The sequence below is a fragment of the Puma concolor genome, chromosome F2 (assembly GCF_028749965.1).
Source record: "Puma concolor isolate L17-30 chromosome F2, mPumCon1.1.hap2, whole genome shotgun sequence".
NCBI classification, from domain to species: domain Eukaryota; kingdom Metazoa; phylum Chordata; class Mammalia; order Carnivora; family Felidae; genus Puma; species Puma concolor.
In genome coordinates, this window is record NC_141684.1 from 40,400,621 (window position 1) to 40,423,507 (window position 22,887).

The 22,887-nt window shown below is 38.8% G+C and overlaps 1 protein-coding gene and 1 long non-coding RNA gene across 6 annotated transcripts in view; one reads left to right on the forward strand and one right to left on the reverse strand.

Annotated features, from left to right (window-relative positions):
- The window catches only part of CPQ (carboxypeptidase Q), a 517,628-nt gene that overhangs the window by 338,203 nt on the left and 156,538 nt on the right, over positions 1-22,887 (reverse strand). For all 5 annotated transcript variants that reach the window (XM_086695254.1, XM_086695255.1, XM_086695252.1 and 2 more), the window contains exon 3: positions 21,546-21,753. In XM_086695254.1, the coding sequence (XP_086551380.1) occupies positions 21,546-21,753 (208 nt within the window). The remainder of the gene's footprint in view (positions 1-21,545; positions 21,754-22,887) is intronic.
- On the forward strand, positions 5,570-21,630 carry LOC147571975 (uncharacterized). Its single transcript, XR_015246671.1, has 3 exons — positions 5,570-5,698; positions 18,303-18,397; positions 21,520-21,630. It is a non-coding gene; the product is annotated as an uncharacterized LOC147571975 (long non-coding RNA).

Here is a 22,887-nt window from a genome sequence, read left to right on the forward strand (position 1 = left end):
TCAGTTGAAAGTCTATATAGAACAAAAAGATTTCTCTCTCAGAGTAAAAATCTCTCCTACCCAGCCTTCAGACGGGGACATAGTTTTCCCTGCCTTCAAACTGAAACATTGGCTCCTTGCAGGTCTCGAACATACCAGATTTTTTTTTCATATGAACTCTTCATACTTTCTAGTTGTTAGACTTCTGTTTTTATGGGCAAGCATTTTCTCCATTCTTCTGAATTTTTAAACCTCAGCTTTATTGGTATTCCCACCATCAGAGCTAAAACTATCTAAGTAATGAACCTGTCCATCTCTTTTTCATTTCTATTCCATCAACAGTCGAAAAGTGACTCCCACTAGTACTAGTCTGTCCACATATGTGGGAGTGTATTTATTTTTATTTTTAAGTATTTAACTTTCAATCCACCTGGAATTTTTCTGGAGAACACACCAGCTTTTGGATTGGGACCATATTATTGGCCTTACTGGCTCTCAGGCCTTCAGGCTCCTGGATCTCCAACTTACAGATCTTGGGACTTATCGCCCTGCATAATTTTATGAGCCAGTTCCTTATAATAAGTAAATTATACATACAACACTTTTACTGGGTCTTTAGCTCCCCACCTTGTTTCTTAAAAAGAAGATACAACACAACTTTTCTGGGGGACTCAATGTTACACTTATGAATTTCCACCATTGTAGAGTATGGCAATCCAGTTTGTGGCTACGCTTTAGTTTTCCTGTGTCTTCCTTCAGTGTCAAAATGTCCACTATCATTCCTATGTCTGCTGATATGTCCTTAAAAATCAGAAATTGAAACTTGTTAAAAATAATGTGCTAAGAATAACCAACACAATATTGAAGAAGAACAAAGCTGAAGGGCTGGCACTACCCAACTTTAAGACCTACCCTAAAACTACAGTAATCAAAACAGGATGGAGTGTTGGTGAAAGAATAGATAAACAGATCAATGGAATAGGATAGAGATTCCAAAAATAGACTCACATAAATACAGTCATCTGATCTTTGACAAAGAAGCAAAGGCAATACAATGGGGCATAGATAACCTGTTCAACAGAAGATGCTGCATATCCACATGCAAAAAAAATGAATCCAGACACAGACCTTACACCCTTCACAAAAAACTAACTCAAAATGGATCATGGATCTACATGTTTATATTCATAGATATAAGATTCCTAGAAGATAACATAAGGGAAAACCTAGATGACCTTGGTACAGTGATGCCTTCTTAGATACAATGCCAAAAACACAGCTCATGAAAGAACTGGTAAGCTTGACTTAGTTAAAATCAAAAACTGCTCTGCCAAAAATAATATCAAGAAAACTGGAAGACAAGACAAGACAAAGACTTGGAGAAAAAGGCACATGTGATGAAGGATGTTTATCCTAAATATACAAAGAACTCTTAAAACTCAACAAGAAGAAAACAACTTGATTTAAAAATGAGCCAAAGCCCTTAACAGACACCTCACCAAAGAATACATACAGATAGCAAACAGATATATGAAAAGATGCTACACATCATATGTAAACTGGGAACAAGTACGAAACTCCATTAGAATGGCCAAAATCTAAAACACTGACAACACAAAATACTGGCCAGGATGTAAAGCAACAGAAACTCTATTTCATGGCTGGTGGTAATGCAAACTGGTACAGCCACTTTGAAAGGCAGTTTGGCAGTTTCTTACACACCTAAATATGCACCATCCAGTAATCGTGCTCCTTGGTATTTACCCAAAGGAGTTGAAAACTAATGTCCACGTAAAAACCTGCACATGGATGTTTATAGCAGCTTTATTCATAATTTCCGAATGAATTCCAATTTATCACTTGGAAATGACCAAGATGTGCTTCATCAGGTAAATGGACAAACTGTGGTATGTCCAGACAATGGAATAGTATTCAGTGATAAAAAGAAATGAGCTACCAAGCTGTGAAAAGATACGGAAGAGCCTTAAATGTATATTATTAAGTGAAAGGAGCCAATCTGAAAAGGCTATCCATTGTATCATTCCAGGTTTATGACATTCTAGAAGAGACAAAATATGGAAATAATAAAAAAGATTGGTGGTTGCCAGGACTAGGGGCAGAGAAAGATGAGTAAGCAGAGCACAGATGATTTTCAGGGCAGAGAAAATAGTCTGAATGATACTGTAATGATGGATATATGTCATTATACACCTGTCCAAACCCATAGAATGTTACAACACCAAGAATGAACCCTAAAGTAAACTCTGGTGAAAAATTTCACCATTCTCTGGCACCTGGGTGGCTCACTAGGTTAGGTGTCCACTTCTTGATTTCACCTCAAGTCATGATTTCTAGGTTCCTGCAATCCAGCCCCAAATTTGGGCTCTGTGCTGACAGTGAGTAGCCTGCTTGGGATCCTCTCTCCCTCTCTCTCTGTCCCTTCACCACTTGCGCACATGCTCATGTGCCCTCTCTCTCTCTCACTCTCAAAATAAATAAACTTAAAAAACATTTTCCATTCTGGTCAGTGATACTGATAATGGGAGAGTCTATGCACATATGGAGGCAGTGGGTACATGGAAAATCTCTGTACCTCCCTTTCAAGTTTGTTGTAAATGTACAAGTGCTCTAAAAACTAAGTCTTAAATACTAACAATAATATACGCTAAAGTCCCAAAAGTTCTTGCTGAGAAGAGCAGAGGTACAATGTACTATCTCACTACATGGGGGTTGTGATAGCTATATGGAGGTGCTCAGAGGCTTCTTCTCTGATTTCTACCTGAACTTTTAATAAAATTTCCACCTTCGTACAGGTATGGCATTGTTATCAACTGGTTTTGCCTCAACTAGGAGATTCCTAATACTAAACACATGTATCATTTAGCACACAATTAAACAATAAAGAAAAGTGTGTGTTGTTTACACTATTTGGTAGTTTATTTTTTCACTCACAATAAGCCTTTTCTGTGAATAAGTTTCATCACTGAATTATCAACAACATCGAACTTCCCAAAACATGTAAATTCAGAACCAAAGTCCAGAGGCTGGGAAACAATAAAGGTTCTCATGTGAAGCAAATATAGACCAAAAGACCCCTTATACCCAGCACTAAAAACATTTGCTTTATTTGTGTACCTAAAACATCAACTTGAATTTGCTGTTTCAGAAGGTCTGCCAAGTGACCAATAACAGTATCGAGCAAAGTTGAGGGAAAGAATTTCACTGTAAACATAAGTGAACAGCAAATGTCACATGATTTTACCAGTGTTCAGAGGCGAAATTCCGCCTGTGTCTATGAAGGTTGATCTCTCTCTTCCTGTTCTCAGAGTATGTTAAGAATATAATGATTCATAGATTAGAGCTCGCCACGGTGCCCTAGCCTTGAATTTTAGAATGTTTTACACGGACCAAAAAATGTTTACCTTCCACTAAATAGCTTCCCATGACATTTATGACCGTATGTTCCCTTTCAGGCAAGAAAGAACCCAAAATATCAAGTTGTGTGGCAAAAGGGGAAGAAGTTTGAGGACACTTCTGCTCATATCTTGGCAAGAACTGCCAAACTATAGCCATAGCGGGAGAGTGTCCAAAATGTCAAAATGTTTGCAGCTTAGGTAACAGGCTTGTTTATTGAATAACTAACTAGCAGGGCTCAAAATTGATGCTCCTCCCCAAACAGGTCTGGGAATAATAAACATAAGTAATAGCAAGTAAGCAGTGGCTGTTCTCTTGGGGGGAATGTGGACATCTCATGCTGAGTCACTACCATCTCTTTTGCTTGGGAACTTAGAAGAACTTCATTTGTATTTCAAGGTTTCTGTTTGGGTCAACCATGAACACGTAAGAATAGGAATGGGGGGGGTGAAAGAGAGAGAGACAGAAAGGCCACCTGGAACGTGAGCTGGGAGCCTGATCAGAGTTTCTCCAGTCATGCCATCTGGTGCGTCCTGGCACTTGTCATCCAAATTGCTGTTCTCCTGAACAAATTTCGTTTCCCCCAGACAGTTCAGCTTAAATGAGCTCATACTGTCTATCTGACACCTGTCAAAAGAAGAGTGAAAGATTTCTCTAAGCCCTGAACTCAAGGAGAGAGTGAGGTAGACAAAGAGAGAGAGAGGTGAGCAGGAGCAAGGAAGAGGGCAAGGAGGTGGGAGCTCTTCTTGGAGGGCTAGTGTATTTTTATCTTCACCCATCAATCTAATGCCAGAAGGTGGGAAAAGAAGGAAAAAGGGCCATTTCCAGTCATATTTGCTAAGAGAAATGTGATTGAATACATGAAATACGAAAACAGTACAAACTACCTTCGCTCTCACCTTGTGTCTTTTTTTTTTTTTTTTTTTTTGGTCTGTTCCTTTTGTGTCATGCTTTGTTTTGTTTTTAGTTAAGAAAGGAAGAAATAGCAGTGGAGAAATCTGATCTGCTTTTGACAGCATGACCAATGCTCTTTTTCCATCCCATCTGGAGCAGGATTCAGTAACAGGCAAGGGCAAGTGGAGGAGTGATTTCATTAACTAAGTCTTGATTTTGAGGTTTGCATATCTGCAGATCTGTTTTTCCCTTGCTAGGTCTTGGGGAACTGCCAAAATGGGCAAAAGAAGTGATGATAATGGATTGAAGCTGCCACAGGGCAAATCTCTGGAAGGGAAAGATATCATAAATAGTTGCCAGGAGGATACTGTCTGTGCCTTTGCCTTTCAAGTTGTAAGGTAACAGGGAATCTAATTTAGAAACTGTTATTTGCACAAGAAGGTACTGAATAAAGAGAAGGAGGAAGGAGACAAGAGGGAAGCATAGGAAACAAATGTGCCTCACAGAAATACAACCAAGATGTCTTTCAAAATCCCACTTCCAAAGCAGACGGTCCAAGCCTGTGGAGGCCTTGCTGACGCCATTACTGTCAGTGTTCGGATATTGGTTGGTAGTTCTCTGCCTTTTAGTCTCTCAGCCTGGTCTCAAGGAACACACTGTTCTCTTTTGCAACCTTTAGTAACATGATCTTATGAAATCCTTAGCTATGTATTTTTTTCTTTATTTCTAGTTCAATTATATCAGGACTGTTAGTTCTTAAATTGGAAAACGGAGAATCAAAAAACAAAAACCAAAAAACAAAAAACCTTTCTCAAAATGTCCTATGGTACAGTCTTAATCAAGTCACTCAAATGTAAAATGTGTCTAAATCTCCTGCCTCCCAAGGCTCTTGTTAAGTTTCAATTAAGATGATAAATAGCGCACATACATAAAAGCTGTTGGATATACATTAGCTCTTTTCTCTTCCTCTCTCCTAATAAGAGATCCCTAGAATTTATAGCAGAAAATCCAGATCAGTAATGAGCAATATATAGGCATATGTCCATAAACTTAAGCTTCCTCAGGGAAATTATTCCAATTAAGATAAAAATCAGTATAATATCACAATGCCTCATTGGGGTATTTCTGAGCATCAGAATCCCTTTAAGAAAATATTCCAATGGAGAAGTATTTTAAATACACCATGGTGTTATGGATACAGCTGGTGCTAGGCAACGTGAAGCATGTAAGCAGTGAAGATCTATTTCACAGCTTCTTTCCTTAGCAGGAGAAGGGATGACATTTTGTCGGCCTTGCCTCCCTGGAGATTAAAAACCAAGCACCAGAAGAAGGCCAGGCAGCTGACAAATAGGCTCTCCCCTGCTGAGGAAAGGAAAACACAAGGCCCATGGAAAGCTTTCCTCTTCACAAGGTGAGTTTTCATTTCCTGTGAGAGTGTTCATGATACGGTTCCCTTTGCTAAAAGTCCTATCAAAATGGGCAAAGCAACACTATCATGTAGCATTTTAGAAGCACATTGGGTATCCTGACTCTTAAAAATATCAATTGGGGTGTGTGGGAGGAGGAACCCCACAGAGATTAAAAATCAATGCATGCCTAAATCGATATACTGGTAATCCCCGGAGGCTGGGGGTACTCTGACAGAGATCTGCCTAGGAGACTTGAAAGAAAGGAAACATGGTATCAGGAGCTAAAGACATGTGTCCTGGAGTTTCTGGGTGGTTCAGTAGGTTAAGCATCCAATTCAATTTCAGCTCAGGTCATGATCTCACAGTTTCTGGGTTCGAGCCCTGTGTTGGGCTCCATGCTGACAATGTGGAGCCTGCTTGAGATTCTTTCTCTTCCTTTCTCTCTGCCCTTCCTCTGCTCCTGTTCTCTCTCTCTTGCAAAAATAAGTAAACTAAAAAAAATTTTTTTAGGGGTGTCTGGGTGGCGCAGTCAGTTAAGGATCTGACTTCAGCTCAGGTCATGATCTCACACTCTGTGAGTCCAAGCCCCGCATCAGGCTCTGTGCTGACAGCTCAGAGCCTGGAGCCTGCTTCCGATTCTGTGTGTGTGTCTCTCCCTGCCCCTCCCCTACTCACACACTCTGTCTCTCAAAAATGAATAAACGTTAAAAAAATTTTTTTTTAATTTTTTAATGTTTTATTTATTTTTGAGAGAGAGACAGAGACAGAGTGAGAGCAGGGGAGGGCAGAGAGAGAGAGGAAGACACAGAATCCAAAGCAGGCTCCTGGGTCTGAGCTGTCAGCACAGAGCCCGACATAGGGCTCAAACTCACAAGCCATGGGCTCATGACCCGAGCCAAAGTTGGATGCTGAGCCCCCCAGGCAAAAATAAATAAACTTAAAAAAAATAATAATAAAAGACAAGTGTCCTTATTTTGCCATTAACTAGTTAAGTGACCTCAGCCCCAAATTCCTCACCTGTAAAATGAAGGAGGGGAGCAGATGTTCTCTAAGGGCTCATCCAGCTCTAACATTTTTGAAATCTGGATTCTAAAAGGAAAAGGAAGTAGAAATAGGAAGAAGCTGCTTATAAGAATTCCAAAACCACTAAAAACTGAAAAGTCCACTAAAATATGTATAGCAGCGAGGAGGAGGAAGAAGAGGAGGAGGCAGGGGAGGGAGAGGATGGTGTTAGCTTCATATGCGGACACCTGACTAGGAGCTCAGCACTGGTCTATGCACTTGACAGGTGTCAACCCTTGTAATCCACTCTGACTTCCTTTATGTCACACCTCCCATCACAGGGACAACACTGGGATGAACACAGGCATTCTGAGGATCCAGCCAAGAGGAAGTTGATTTGGGGTTGTATTAGTTTGAGTTTATGGGGACGTATTTACACAATTCACAGTTTCATTTCCATCCTGAAATGGCTCCTGGGACTACGGGTGTCATAATACAAAGGGGCAGGGCCAGAGGCCATCTTGTGCTAAGAATGTATCCTGCAACACCTGGCAATGAAAGTAGGGAGAGAGTGGTAGAGATCCAGATGCTAGTTGCCAGAAAAATTCTTCCAACTGCAAATGAATGAGTCAATTCTCGTCTATGCTTACTTAAAATGGAAGTACTCTCCTGTCAAGAAGAGAGTCAGTAATTCAGAGCATATTATGAACACAATTTCTTTTTTTTTTTTTTTTAATGTTTTATTTGTTTTTGAGAGAGTGAGCGTGAGCAGGGTAGGGGCAGAGCGGGAGACAGTGACGGAGGACCCAAAGCAGGCTCTGTGCTGACAGTAGCAAGCCCAATAGGAACACAACTTCTAATTTTATATTTTATTTTTCCTTTTTAAGGAAGTCAGGTAAAATGGAATTTAGCAGAATTTCTGTGTTTGTAGGGGGGACAACCTATAGTTGTACTACAGTGAGTGCAGTTATGTATGAGGTCACATGATTTATGTGTGTCAACCTACTGGATCTCATGTTAGGATATATAACATATTTGTCCTAACCAAGTCTGTCAATACCAGACAAAAAACATACAAAAACCATGATTTATTGAGAGAAAGAGATGTACTTCGAGCATTCATGACAAATAGCCTCTTAGATTATTTAGGAATACAAATAGTGAAGAGTAAATCACCTTCAAAAAAGACTGAAATTTCTTATTGATTTGACACAAAATACTGACAAATGTAAAGATAACAAAAAGTTATGTCACTAAAGAGGAAATAGACAACAAACTCGCTCAAATGTTGTCAACTCATTGTCACTATACAAGAAAAGGTAAAATGTCCTGAAATCGTAATGCTCGTACATGGAAGAAACTTAATAGCAGCTTTCCAAAATTTGACAACAATCCTAAAAATGTATATATTACCAATAAAAAGCTGTAAACCTGAAATAAATTTTACCAAACTATCAATAATAAAAACTACATTTCTATCAACCATGCTAGAGGAAAGACTGAATTCTCTTTTTTATTCTCTCTTTGCAAAACATAACACAAAAGCATTGTCACATAAAAAGCAATCAAAGAGTAGGCAAGCAAAAAACATAGGAAAAATATGGAAGTTTGATAGGTATTTAATAAAAACATTATATTTTACTGAATTTTGTAATGTTTGTAGTATTTGGCAGCTTTCTTAAATTTGTAATTTGTTATAATTTCTTTGTTATTCTAAGTAAATGTTGATTTATATCTAAATTTTTATTTGCAACTTTGTATTTTTATTCTTAAAGAGGCCCCAAAATTACATGAGAGCCTAGTCCTACAAAACTTAGGTCCTCCCCTGGCCTGGTATACAAAAGATGCTTAATAAATGCATATTGTGGGGTGCCTGGGTGGCTCAGTCATTTAAGTGTCCAACTTTGGTTCAGGTCTTGATCTCAAGGTTGGTGAGCTGGAACCTGCCTGAGAGCCTGCTTCCCATCCTCTGTCCCCTTCTCTCTCTGCCCCTCCCTGGCTCGCGGGCTTGCGTGCATGAGTGCTCTCTCTCTCAAAAATAAACAAACATTAAAAAAATGCTTATTGAATGAATGAAATTGGAAATGTTAAAAATTAAATTCTCCTAAATGTTAAATATGTAATTTATGGAGCAGTCAACCAGTGCAGCAACAGACATTCATTCAGCTTTTAAACTATTACCGTTGACCTGCTGGCCAAGGCTGGCTACCCTTTCCCAACCACTGATGACGTGGGGGGGTTGGAGTGGGTGCATAATTTACAGCTTTCTGTTCTCCACCACAGAAATTAGGTAAACTCCCCTCAAAGAAGCATCCTTGTAGGCTTCTGCAAACCCACACTGGGACACTTATTTCTCCTGGAAAGGGTTCTTTGAAAACACACTCCTCAACATCAGCTCTGCATGGCAAAAAAAAGGAGAAAAAAAAAATCTAGAGAAAATCAGGAGCAGTCGCTGGATCTAAGATTTTTGCTCATTTATTTTAACAATTAACAGCAATTATGTATGGGGTGAAGGATCTTCATTTGCATATGGTATATACTGGTAATGGTAAACTCTAAAAATAACTTCAGGAGTTCTTACTCCAAAGCTCATGCTGTTAATGAGAAAGTTCAGAGGAAATGGTATTGATTACACCCCGCTAATCAGTTGACTTATCTGAGATAGTTTGGGTTCCTTTGGATATAAAAAAGTGAATTCCTTCCAATGCTTCAAATATTCAAGCTTATTGTAAAATATTAACTTTGACATTTATTAAGCACTTTGAAATTTTTGATGCTTGTCAAAAAGAATAATGACTGTAATGAATTTTAATGCATACACTTTTAAAAATCCATGGAGTGATACTCAGAAACAATGAGAAGGGGAAAAAGGTGGAGGCTCCTCTTTACAAAAGCAGGCCAGTTAATAAATGTGAGAGGAATAACTGAATTAGGAAAACATTTGCAACCAGCAGTGTAATGACTGATTCAGGCAAGAATCATTAACATATGCCAGGGACGCCTGGGTGGCTCCTTCCGTTAAGTGTCCAACTCTTGGTTTCAGCTCAGGTCAGGATCTCACAGTTTGTGAATTCAAGCCCTGCATTGGACTCTGTGCTGACGGTGTAGAACCTGCTTGGGATCCTCTCTCTCTCCCTCTCTCTCTGCCCCTCCCCTGCTCACTCTATCTCTCTCAAAATAAATAAATAAACTTTAAAAAATTTTAACAAAAACATATGCTAAATTTTCATTGGGTGAAATTTTATTAGGAACTTAAGATTCACAAAGTCTCAAATCAACTCACCATGATTACAAGGTATTCCCTCTACAGATGTGAAAAGTACCTTTCCAGTGAAGAAATCCAGAGATACTGCCTTAGACAAGTGATCAACTTAGCCTCACTAATAAAGAAAACTGACATTATTTGCTTCCTTATGCAATGCAATACAAGGGATGCAACATTATCCATAGAGAATTGTTGCCAAAAATATTTAATCTGAATCTAATAATGAGGAAATAACAATCCCAAACTAGGGACATTGTGCAAAACAGCTGCCTGTATTCTTCAAAAATGCCAGTGTAATAAAATATTATGAAGGCTAGGCAAGAGTTCCAGATTAAAGGAGACTAAAGATACATGACAACTAAATGTAAAGGATGTCCTTGATCGGATTCTGGGGTGGGGAGGGGGGCGGGAAAGCAGGGACATTATTGAGAGTGAGGAACAATGGGCCAACATGCATTGTGTAACAATGGAGATTTCACAGGTATGATAATGCTGCTGCTGCATTATAAGAGAAGGTTCTTGTTCGTATGAAATACATGCTAATGTATTTCTGGGTAAGGTGTCTTCATGACTGTACACACGTCACTTTCAAGTGATTCAGAAAAGGAGAAAGAGAGCAAATGTGGCAAAATATTAAATAATGAATGTTGAAGAAGGGTATGTGAGTGAACACAGAATGCAAATAAAAATGGATACATTAGAATTCATTAATTTCAAAACTTTTCCTCATCAAAAGACACTGTTAAGCCAAAGAACAAAGCAAAACAAAAACAACAACAATAAAAACAAAGAATAGGCAAGACATCAACTGGGAGAAAATATTTGCAAAACATATATCTGGCAATACACCTGTATCTAGAATAAGTGAAAAAGTCCTACTAGTCAACAATTCAAAAACAATCCAGTTATAAAAGGGGTAAAAGACTTGAACAAACTCTTCACAAAGGAGGATTCAGAAATGACCAATCATCACGTGAAAGAGTGCTCAACATCATTAGTCATAAGGGAAATGAAAATCAACATTTCAATGAGCTACCAATGCACGCCCACCAGAATGGCTAAAATTAAACAGACTGACAACACCAAATTTTGGTGAGAATGTGGAGCAGGCTGAAATTTTACACAGGGCTGGTGGGAATGTAAAATGGTACCACCTCTCTGGAAAAAGTTAGGCAATTTCTTATAAAGAGCTTATGAGTCATTTAATATTCTTTCAATTTTTACCATAAACTGATATTTTTCCAAAAAAATAAAAAGTTGGGAAAAAAAGTATGTGATACTTTAGAATGTGGCTTCAGAAAACAGACATGATTCAGTGTATCTGATTCTGGTTTGTTCTCTATTTTTTGATCTTGGATGATTTTTTTAAATAGCTACTCACTCTACGAATATCTTGTGAGTACCTGCCATGTGCCAGGCAATATCCTGCGTACTGAAAATACAATGGTGCAGAAGAAGGATATAGTCTATTTCTCAAGAAGACCATGGGGGAGGAGAAGGGGGGAAAAAAGAGTTACAGAGAGGCAGGGAGGCAGGCAAATGATAAGAGACTCTTAAATACTGAGAACAAACTGAGGGTTGATGGGGGGTGGTGGAGAGGGGAAAGTGGGTGATGGGCACTGAGGAGAGCACTTGTTGGGATGAGCACTGGGTGTTTTATGGAAACCAATTTATAATAATAAATATATATAATAAATTATATATAATAAATTATATTATATATAAAATATAATAAATTATATTAAAAAAGAGAAGAAGGATATAGTCTAGTCCTCATGGAGTTTATATTCTCATGGAGAGATACACAAGTAATAGGTAGTTATATGAAAGTCACCAAATGTTATCAAGATTCTGAGCATACAGAAGAGGTACTAGGTAAGAGAATTTGAGGGAAAATGCTACTCTACTTGGGACAGTCAGTAAAGCCCTTTCAGGAAACAAAACAAAACTCTCAGTTGAGATCTGAAGGTTGAAAGAGAGTCAACCATATAAAAAGCTGGGGAAACAGAATTCCCTAGACAAAGGGGTCAATGAGTGCAAAGACCCTGAGGTGGAAAATAGCCTGGAAAGCATTTAAAATAGAAACTTACTACATCTCCATTAGCTGGTCACTGATCACTGGTCTGAGTTACCACATCTTTAACACTTACACACAAAGAACAGTATCGAGTATTCAGTGTGAGGCCAGAGAAGAGAGAAAAGACAAACAGCAGAGTTTTAAGCCAAAGACTGAAGGAGACTACAAGAGTAGTTCCTGAAATCAGAAGATAATCAGAACCAAGGTCTCTGGAGCCCACAATGTGGAGAGTTCTGAACTGTTGCTTTTTAAGATAAGTCAGTTCAGATCAAGCTACCTGCTCAGTCCTGTCATGACCTAATGATGTTAATGACGACAGTGACCATGATCAAAATAATATGTCAGTTATAATTCACTGATTGCTTCCCATGTGTCAGGTTCCATGTCTAGTGCTCAATCTCATTTCATTCTGTCAACAACGCTAGAGGTAAACAGTATTCTCCCCATGTTACAGATGAGGAAACAGGCTCAGCGTGGTTAAGTAGTAAACATAAGGCTGGGGGGTGACACCATCTCTAAGTGGCAGAATCTGCATTTGAATCCAGGTCTGTCAGACTCCAAATCCCAGTCTATATATTGTTATATTTGTTAGCCTTCAAAATTTCCCTAGTAGACCCTTCTGGTTGGCACTTTCTCCAGAAAGCTAAAGAAGCCAATGGAAGCAAGAGGATTTTAAGAGTTGACTTTAGCTTTCATGAGAGAAGAAGAGAACAAAGGCACCTGCAATAGTAAAAGACTGACTTGAGGCTACTCGGGATTCTTTTGGTTCATATGCTACACTAGACATTTTTCAAAGGGCACTGCATAAGCAAACAACATTGTCATAATCCTGAAACCTGAATTCCAAATGCATTCACTTCTTTTTACCACTAGAGATTCAGAAAAACATGCCACGGTGGTATGATTCTTAAGCTTGTGCTTTCAATAATGAGAAAGCTGGAAGATAGAAGGTGAACATTTATATACATTTTAAAATTATGAATGCAAAATAGCAGCCGAGAACAAATTTTTATATCAAGGTTATGAGCAGATGAAAGATGACAGTCAGTACCAGGAATGCAAACAGACCATTAATTATAGCAGCCTCACAAAGCACCATAGTAATATGCAGTTTGCAATACTTTACCAAAATTTACATAACTATATAGTCTCCTCTCAGACGCCAGAGATTCTATTTTTGATAAGTAGCAATTCAAAAGGTTAGTCACCTCACCTATAGTATTATTCAACTTCTATCAATGTGAAATGGTGACACCTTGAATTTACGTGTTAGCGAACCAGATAGGCTAGGCTGCCTCTAACTCTTCATTCATTCATTCGAGCACTACTGTGTGCCAGGCATTGAGCCTGGCTCCGGGGACGCTGACATGAATAAGACACACAGTACATCCCCAGGAGAACTTCCAATTCAGAGAGAGAAGCAGACTAGCAAACACATAAGACAGAGTTTGGACAAACTAAACAGGTGGAGATCCAAGTGACAATCTGGTGTTAGGGTTGCAGAGCGCTGCAGTGACAACAGTGATATGGGATCAACTACATTCTTTTTTTCTCCACCCTCCTTTCTTTCTTCCTTCTTCTCTTTTCTTCCTCCTTCCCTCTGTCGCTCCACACTTCCCTCCTTTCCTTCCTCCTTTAGTCAATAAGTACATCCAGTCATCATTTAACAAGACTCTATAACAATAGCACTTTACATGTACTAGGTGTCAGGCAATACTAATATCTCATTTAAAAGCTCACAAAACACCAGGAAGAAGGTATAATGAATTCCCCCACTTGACGGATGAAACTGAGGCACAGAGTTTATACACAGTTTGCCAAGGTCACACATGTGGCAAGTGGCTGAACAAAGACCCAGGCACCACGACTCCAGAAGTGGGGCTCCAGAGTCACTGCCTGATTCTATCCATTATGAGGTAGTATGCCCGTCACACTACCTGAAGCAATAATAAGATTTCGGTGATTAAAGAACATTTTGGAATTTCTAACAAAGGCCTTCTGAAAAGGCAGAAAGCCTTTCAAAAGCAGAGAGAGGGAAAAGAAAAGGATGATGAGAAGGAAAAAAAATGTTGTGTTCAGTGTGGGTCTTCTCTGGTTTCCCCCCTCGGGAGCACAGTGGCCCTCCACCTGCATAAATGATGAGAATTGGCATTCTGCTTGATTACTGTGCATCTGTCATGAGCCTCAGAGTGAATTAAGCAAAAACAATGTAAGGCAGGAAAAGAACCTACTAATGGAGGCTGGCCCAGTTGCACCGATTTGAGTCACGGTGGTATCCTCCTTATTTTGTAATCACCAGCAGGCACATATGCCCCCTGAAATTGCAATGATATTTCACAACAATTTAAATCAAGCTTGATAGCTAATTATGCTAAGGTCACGCCAAAGAACCAAACCACCAGGACATCAAAAATCCAAGATGGTCTAAGTGTGAAGTAGCAGCATTAATTTTCTCCCATTAAAAAAGCAATGGGTGGTGGGGGTGGGGGACAAGCTTTTTTACTCCCTGGGAATAACTGGCTTTCAAAAATCATCCAAAACAGACCTCTTAAGACATTTCACCTCTGCTCTGAATGTTTTAAGCTGGCCCTCTGATTACAAAAATGTTCATGTTAAATCTCATCAAGATGCTTTAAGATGAAGAATGTTTTATAAATTGTAATGGCTTTAATCAGAGGCCTCTCTGCAGCTATTTAACTCTACGATGTAGCCCAACTGGAGCTTCAAATTATGTCATTTATCGACTCTGTATTAATTAAGTATCATTATAAGGAGTGATTTATAGACTTTTTCGCAGCTCTCTCACCAGATGGTATAACACTCTCCCTCTCTGATGCTCCAAACACATCACCTGGATTCACTCATCTCTCTCTCCAGCTGAATATTCAATCAGATCTCAGTCATCTTCAAACTGGATTGCTGCTATTCCTCCTCCTCTTCACTTTTCTTATCAATATGGCACGCAAAGGCCAAGTGATATAAAACATAAACCAAGAGAATTCACAAAGCAAGTTCGATCAACAAGCCATCGCCGCCTCCATGAATTCTCACCCAGTGTAGTGATGCCATTTTCACAGGAGAGTGGAGGGAAAGCCTTTTGCTTCCTTAGCCGATTAAAACTTATAGTCTGTGTTCAATTATCTGGGGCAATGGAGAAAATAACGAGGAAAAAAAAATGTGTATTTGGCAATGGGAGTACAACAGACAGTTTGGCCTCAGTAGAGTTACTTTCTGAATTGTATTTTACTCGGGCTAATATGAAACTCATTTTGCATTCTTGAGCTCGCATGTAGAGAAGGCAGGAGGCGGGAGTCCCCAGGTGTACTGCATTGCAAGGAAGCCAGCCTAGAATTTTAAATTGCCTTGGGTGATCCAAAAAGAAGATAATTGAGAAATGGAAATGCTTACCTGTTTTTTTTTCACAAAATATGAAAACCAGGTTAACGCAACTTCTCACAGTTGCCTCAAACTCATAATGTCTAAAACCCAAGCTGCTCATGTTGCCTCCAATCAGTTCCCTCTCCTCTCCTCCCTCTCCCTCTCCTCCTCCAGTCGCCAGGCTGGGTGTAGGGAAACTGGGGAGCTATGAAAGACTGAAGAGGGTACATCCCATTAACTAAAAGGACTTGGTGGCTTATCCACTCAGCTGGTCTGCCTTATGGGAGACACTAGATGTTGCCAGATTCGGTTTTTCCCTAAAAAACACAAACTCCTATTTTTTATTTAAATTTCATGACTTTCAAATACTGTGCTGAACTGAACACAGATTCATCCCATGACTTTTAGTCCTTGCCTTACCGTAAACTTTGACCCTTCCTCCTGCACCCCACCTTCAAATACAACCAAGTACTGATCATTTTTTCATACTATCCCTCCTTGCTGTCTCTTGCTGTCCATTCCCACTGCCATCATCTCTGCCCTCATTATTTCACATCTGCATTATTAGAGCACTAACCTCTCTTTCCTTTTCATAGCAGGCCATGTAGTCACCATTCTGAAACAGCAGCTCCCAAATTTTAACATGCATCAGAATCACCTGGAGAGCTAGTTAAGCCATAAGCCCCACCCCTAAGCATTTTTAATTTAAGGGGTCTCAGGTGGGGCCTGATAATTTCATATCAACAAGCTCCCAGGTGAGACTGAGGTGTTCCAGAGACTATCTTTAGAGAAATATTGCTCTAAAACATCACCCCCCAACTTGATCACATTCAATGATTCTCCATTTCCTCTACATAAAACTTAAAACTCCCCAATCTGGTATTCTGGATTCTTCATAACCGGGTCTCTTCCACTCACCCCCTAATCACGTTTCTCTAACCTCCAATGAAACCTCTGGCTCCAGCCATACTGGTTTACTTGTGTATTACCCAAGTTCATCAAGCATTCCCACCTCCTTGCCTTGATCATGTATAGAATGTCTTTCCACTTCCCTTTCTTATTTAAGTTCAACTTTGTCGTTGAGTATACCCCAAATACACATCCTCAATGAAGTAGCCCTAATCAGACTTCTGCTACCTCTTTTAGACTCCAAAGCATTAGCTCTTCGAGTTGCTTGGTATAATTCAAAATGCATGGAATTCAGAGCTAGAGACTCTAAGTATGAATCCTTGTTCTTTCATTACCTGTGTAACTTGATTATTTAACCATTCTAAACCTGTTTCTCTTTCAATAAAAGAGACATACCAATTATTTGCCTCCATTGGGTTGCATAAAGAATTCATCGCAACAAACTATTTAAGTCTTCAGAGATGCACAAAGATATACAAAGTAGGTGCCAAATAAATGTTCATTTCTTTCTTTCATTCCTTTCCCCCAATCATTCATTTAGCACTAAATATAAAATAGATTACATTAGTCATTTATATTTTAAGCTTACCTTCTTCTCTTTTAGCCAGGTAGAATATTTCTGAGGGGCAACAAAAAAACATGCCTAACTCATTTTAATAACCCTACTGCTTGGCAATTTCAGAGCAACTGTTAAGCTCTCGATAAATATTTACTAAGAAAATAATTAATTTGAAAAATAACGTAAGACAAATGGTTCCTCTGCAGAACTTAAATTAACAATTACACTTAGCCTTAAAATATCCTCCTATGACAAAGGCAAAAGGTATTTTACATACAAAAAAACTAATCAAGATTTAATGAGAGTCCCAGTTGATACTTAATGTGAACAAGAGTCATTATAAAGCATCAATAAAAAAAAAAATTCTTCTCCTTAAAGTAAATTTGAGCACAAAGATACTGACAATGGCAATGCAGAGAAATAACAATGAACCTGGAGATATTGAAGGCAACAAGTAATGGACTTTTTACAGATGTCTCTTAAGGACATGTCATGTAACCATGTGACTGTTGTACTTCCAAAATGGCTAACAAATATTGTTAACTGCCCTGACAAATGTCAAATCAAACTGGTAAAACACATGTTCTGCATTTTAGGGGATTCTCTAATTTTGAAGTCAGGCAGAAACTAATTACAATTTCTATTCTGTTCTCTAGTATTGCTGACCTCTACACCACTCCTAGACAGAATCCAGTATCACCACCCCCATAAAACTTAAGGGTGAAATATCTGCCAGAGAGAAGGGAGCTGTTTTATTCAACTAGCAACTCAAAACACCATTGTTCATGAAAGTTGTGGCAGAAAAAAAGATACAATCTGGCATGTTGGGCACCTGTATATTTTCCTTAAATACAGAGCAAAGTGACCAAAAATTCAAGTTGTTTTGTATTTACTATACAGAGGTTATACAGTTTGGTCCGAGAGCATTTGCAATCTGGTCACCTGGCTTGTTACGAAAGCCCTGCCATGACTGACTATACAATCTCAAACAAGTTCATTCCCTCAACAGAACAGTTCCTGAGTGACTATTATGTAACAAAAATACTAGATGATGAGGATTTGGAGATGTAAATATATATATACATATATATATGTGTGTGTGTGTATGTGTATATATATGTATATATATATAAATACTTATATACATATATGTGTGTGTATATGTATATTTACATGGAGAGAAAGACAGAAAGATATCCCATGTCTTTCTGGAACGTACAGTGGAGTCAGGTGATCAGGATGGACTGGACAGTTTCTGTCACTGAGGGCATAAAGGCACACCACATCTCCCAGCCTCATGACTTTATTATGACCAGTGAAATGTGAACAGAAGTGAAGTAGGCCGTGTCCAGACCTGGCCATGGAAAACCTCCTGTTTGATTATCGACTTTCTCTCTCTCTCTTTTTATTTGCCAGCTGGATGTAAAAGATCCTGCAGAAGGCTCTGAGATCTTAGAGTTGATGGAAAGGAGCAGAAGGCCACCTGCTAAACACCCTCTTAGAACTATTATGTGAGTATGAAATCAACTCCTATTGTGTTAAGTGACTGAGATTTGAAGTTGATACAATAGTTAGTGTACCCTACCAAAGCATGGATCACATCTACCTCCAAGACATTATGATATAGAGTATGCACAGAACGATGTGGAAATGCTGGAAAGAGGCGGCTCACCCTGGCTGGAGCTAGATACCAGGGAGGGCTCCCCAGAAAAAGAAACATTTAAGATGAATCTTAAAGGACAGTTTGAGACAATGAGGAAAGGGATAGAAGGTTACAGGGGAGAAGGCATATGCAAAGTCATGAAATCCTGAAGAAACCTGGTGCATTGGGAAAGTGTCAGTGACTCCTGACTACTGGAATGTGGAGTCATGTTGGGAAATGGGGCTACTCAATATGTATTTGTTAAAGAGCAGAGCCTAGAAGGCATAGTAACTGTCAGCAATGATGGATAAGGGAAGAGGAAAAAAGTTCTCAAGAACCATCTAAGTTAGAAGGCGGAATAGATGACATGCTCTTCCCTGAGGTAGAAAATGCAGGATAAAGAGGTAAAAAGGTGAGTTCAGTTTTGAAGAAAACTGAAGAGATAACTAAGGAACATCCAAAAGAAGGATCAGGAGGTCGTCGGATGTATGGGCCCCGTGCTCAGACAAAAGTATGGGAAGGAAAGGTGGGTTTGGAAAGTGTCACAGGCAGAGATGGTGGCTGAAGCCACAAGCACGATGGGACTGCTCAGGTAGAATGTTCAGAGTGAGAAGTCAGGGAAACAGAAAAGGAAGAGGGTAAGTGGGAAAGAGAGAAAGAGTAAGAGCAAGAAAGAGAAAGAGAATATAAGAACAAAGTCACAGAAGCCAAACAGAAGAGGTATTTAGAAAGCATTCAACAGTGACAAATGTTTCAGAGTCGTTAAGTAAGATGATGGCCTGAAAATGTCCATTATATTTGACAACTAGGCCGCTATTTGTGACCTTAACAAGTTCCATTTCAGTATTGGCAAAAGCCAGATTAAAATGGTCTGCAGAATGAATGACAGGTGAAGAATTAGAGACAGGAATACAAAATACTCTTTAAGGAAAATTAGCTCTAAGAAACAATTAGCTATTAGTGGAAAAAGAGTTTGTTTCATTTTGTTTTTATTTTTCAGGATGTAATATTTAAACACGTTAATATGCTGAATTCTCTGAACTTTTATTTCCCTATCTGTAAAATGGGTATAATAATGCCCCTTCTGCTTGGCCCACTGAGTTGTCATAATGAGTAACATGACATATGTGAAAGATTCTAAAGTACTAGGTAAAGGGCAATGTAATTATGTATTTTTAAATATCAAAAAGATGGAGTTACAAAAGTCAAGAGTCCATTGAAATACGGTTGGCTATAAAATCAATGAAAAGATTATAATCAGTCTAGAACTAGAAATATTAAGAAAAACATCTTTTTAATATACACTATAAGTTGTTCATCCCAAATATTAAAGGCTAACAATACATTTCTATGTCCTATGCCGGGCAAAATTTTTCTGGGGCTCCTAGGGTATAGCCTGGGTTTCCAGATGTCATTACACCAGAAAAAAAAATGTCAATTAACCCTAGTATACTGCAGTACACTAAGTCATCTTGGAGTTTATTAGTCTTATAAATAGTAGTTCTTAAATAAATATTTTTGGCAATCACCCAATAGCTCCATAATTTAGATCTCATGACCAGTGAAATCATAGTGAATGGCCACATTGCCGAGGCCCTTGTTATTCTAAGGGGTGACTGAGGTATTCTGGGAAGTAAGCTAGCCATTTTAGGACTTCCCTCCTGGGAAGATTAACCATCCAAAAGAATAGGATCCAATGATTATTTCACTAGTCACTAAACCTTTGCACCCTACAAAGCACATTATTTTTAGCACTATGACATGAGTGGAACTAGTTTTTCTCTCATAAAACATTTCACAAGTAGTTTTAACATGTCCCATCTTCGTCCCTGGGAAGATATCTTATCCCCATTAAAGAAAAATGTCCCTTTTCTCTTTTCTCTGCACTTCTGGACAACTCTCTTTTGACTTGGTTTCCTATTTGCTGATGTCTCATCAGTTATATTATTTTCAAGGGTGTAGGGTGCTAATTAAGATCAAGCAACTGTGTCTCCAGCTCCAAACAAAAATTGTGCAGAATAAATAAGCTTTCCCTTACAATAGATACTGATCTGATCTTGAAACCCAAATAAACCCGATTTGCAATTGTTTCCGTAAGCTTTGTTTTGTTTTGTTTTGTTTTTTATCTTTGGGAGACCAGGCTAAAACACTAAAATGGTGCTTCTTTTATCCATGTTTATCCCATCAAATATTTCACCCTTAATGTGTGGCATGACCATATGTAACTATTAAACTAGGCCAAATGCCTGCAGGTCAAGTTTCAGAACTTTCATCCACTGAAAGGCTGAATTTTACCCTAAGACTGACGGTCTTGCAATTACCTCGATCAGATATACAAAGAAAAAGGAAAACTTATGTTGTCCTTAAATACCATCAAACACTTATATAGACCTTTACAGATAATCGAGTATCTTTCATAAGTTTATCTCATTTATTCTAAAAGTAATATTGTAAATTTATTATTCTTCATCATCACTGATTAACAGAGAAGAATGCAAAGACCCACAGAGTTCAAGAATATTCCTAAGGCCACATACTTGTTTGGGGGCAGAGCGAGGTCTGTATCCAAGATCCTCTACTCCCTAGTCTCCTTCCACTACACCACAGACAGCTCTCATCACGTTACCCACTTTATTTTTATTTCACTTCTCTAGCAACAATGGGAAAAGGCCTAGCTTCCTCTGAAGTCACTAGGAATCTTTGATGAAACACAGACGTGAATTCAGTTCTCCCTCCAATGAAAATACATAACATATTGGTTATATAAGGAATGTTATGGGGTCATCACGGATGTGGAAAGGTTTTTAAAGGAATGTACAAACAATGCTTGGAATCCTGAAAAGGCCAAAGAAGACATTACAAACAAGTGACCAAATATGGAATGAGGGAAAATTCCGTAAACAAATCAGTATTTTCATTTGAATGGTTTGTTTTTATTTCATACGGGTTTCTCTTTCATGGGTTTTTCTCAATCTTCGGGTTTTTTTAAAGGGTTTCAAATGAACATCGTGACCAACCTGTAGATGGAGAAGGAAGCCACTGATCGAATCAGGGATGCCACAGCCCCCACTTTGGCAGCTTCCACTGACCCCTGGACTCGGTACAGCACTGTCTTCGAGTAGTTGACATAAGGTTGATTATACACAACAATCTTCCCTCTTGCTTCTGGGGCCCTTCTCTGCAGTTCCTCGAACGAGGTCACCACGAGAACTTCTGCTGTAATGCCTAGAAAAAACATCATACAGGATTAACTTATGGTTTCCAATCAGCCCTGTTGAACTGGCACACAAAAGGTCATACAGGCTCTACCTGCTACATCTGGCAAACTGGTTTGAGAAGATCAAAGTTTTAGAGCCATTTGCCATGGAAGAAAGACTGCAGAGGTTAGCTAGTCTCCCAAGAGAGAGAAAAGGCATTCAAAATAATAAGGGATACGACTCAGAAGGCTTTTCAACTCACTCGACAAGCTGGTACTAAATCACAAACTGCTTGAAAAGATAGATTTTTCCCCCTTCCCACCCTAAGAAGTCACGAGTTTCACAGAATGACACTAATTATTTATAAAGAAAATGCATTTCAGAAGCTCCCCCTGGGATTAATGAAACACATATTTATCTTTTTATAAAGCTATTTTGTTATGTTGTTAAACAACCTTCATTGACATCATACAAAGAATGGCAGTTCATGAAGAATGTTCTTAGAAGCCAAGAATCTTCAAAAATCCAACTTTTGACAAATAGTTAATGTAACCTCTACCAAGAATTATAAAAAGTCAGCTTGTTTTCTTTCCTCCTTTATACAAAACACTCTCAAAGAATATGGAAATTTCCCATGCTTCTCAATTTACAGTACTGGTTCATCACCAAAACACATCACCGGTCTTCAGAGAAAAATTTTGAAGATGTTGTGTAATTGTCCTATTATCCTGTTGTGTCACTTAGAAGAGACATGCCATCTTTCCTCATAAGAGAAGACTTGCCCAGATCTTCCTGATTAGGGAACAGGGTTTCACAGCTTCCAAGAAGTCATTCAAAAACTGCCAGACCACTGAAGATCCAATTTGATGGAGCAGTTTGAGTGACAAGGAAAAAGTATTTAGCAACAAAGGACAGATGCAGCGACTAAATAAAACTGTGAAAAGAAAGTGGCAGGCGCCTACTGTTCTGTGGCTTTAGCCATGCAGTCATGAAATATGTCAGTAAAAACTGAAGTATCAACATGCATTTCGCGTGCTTCCTTAATCTTGCAAACTAGAGAACTAGGTTTTCCTGGAAGGTTAACAGATGCCATTAAAATATTAACTGTTACTTGGAAAATCCTTTTAAAATGCACTGCAGGTATGAGAGAATTCTTGCTTTC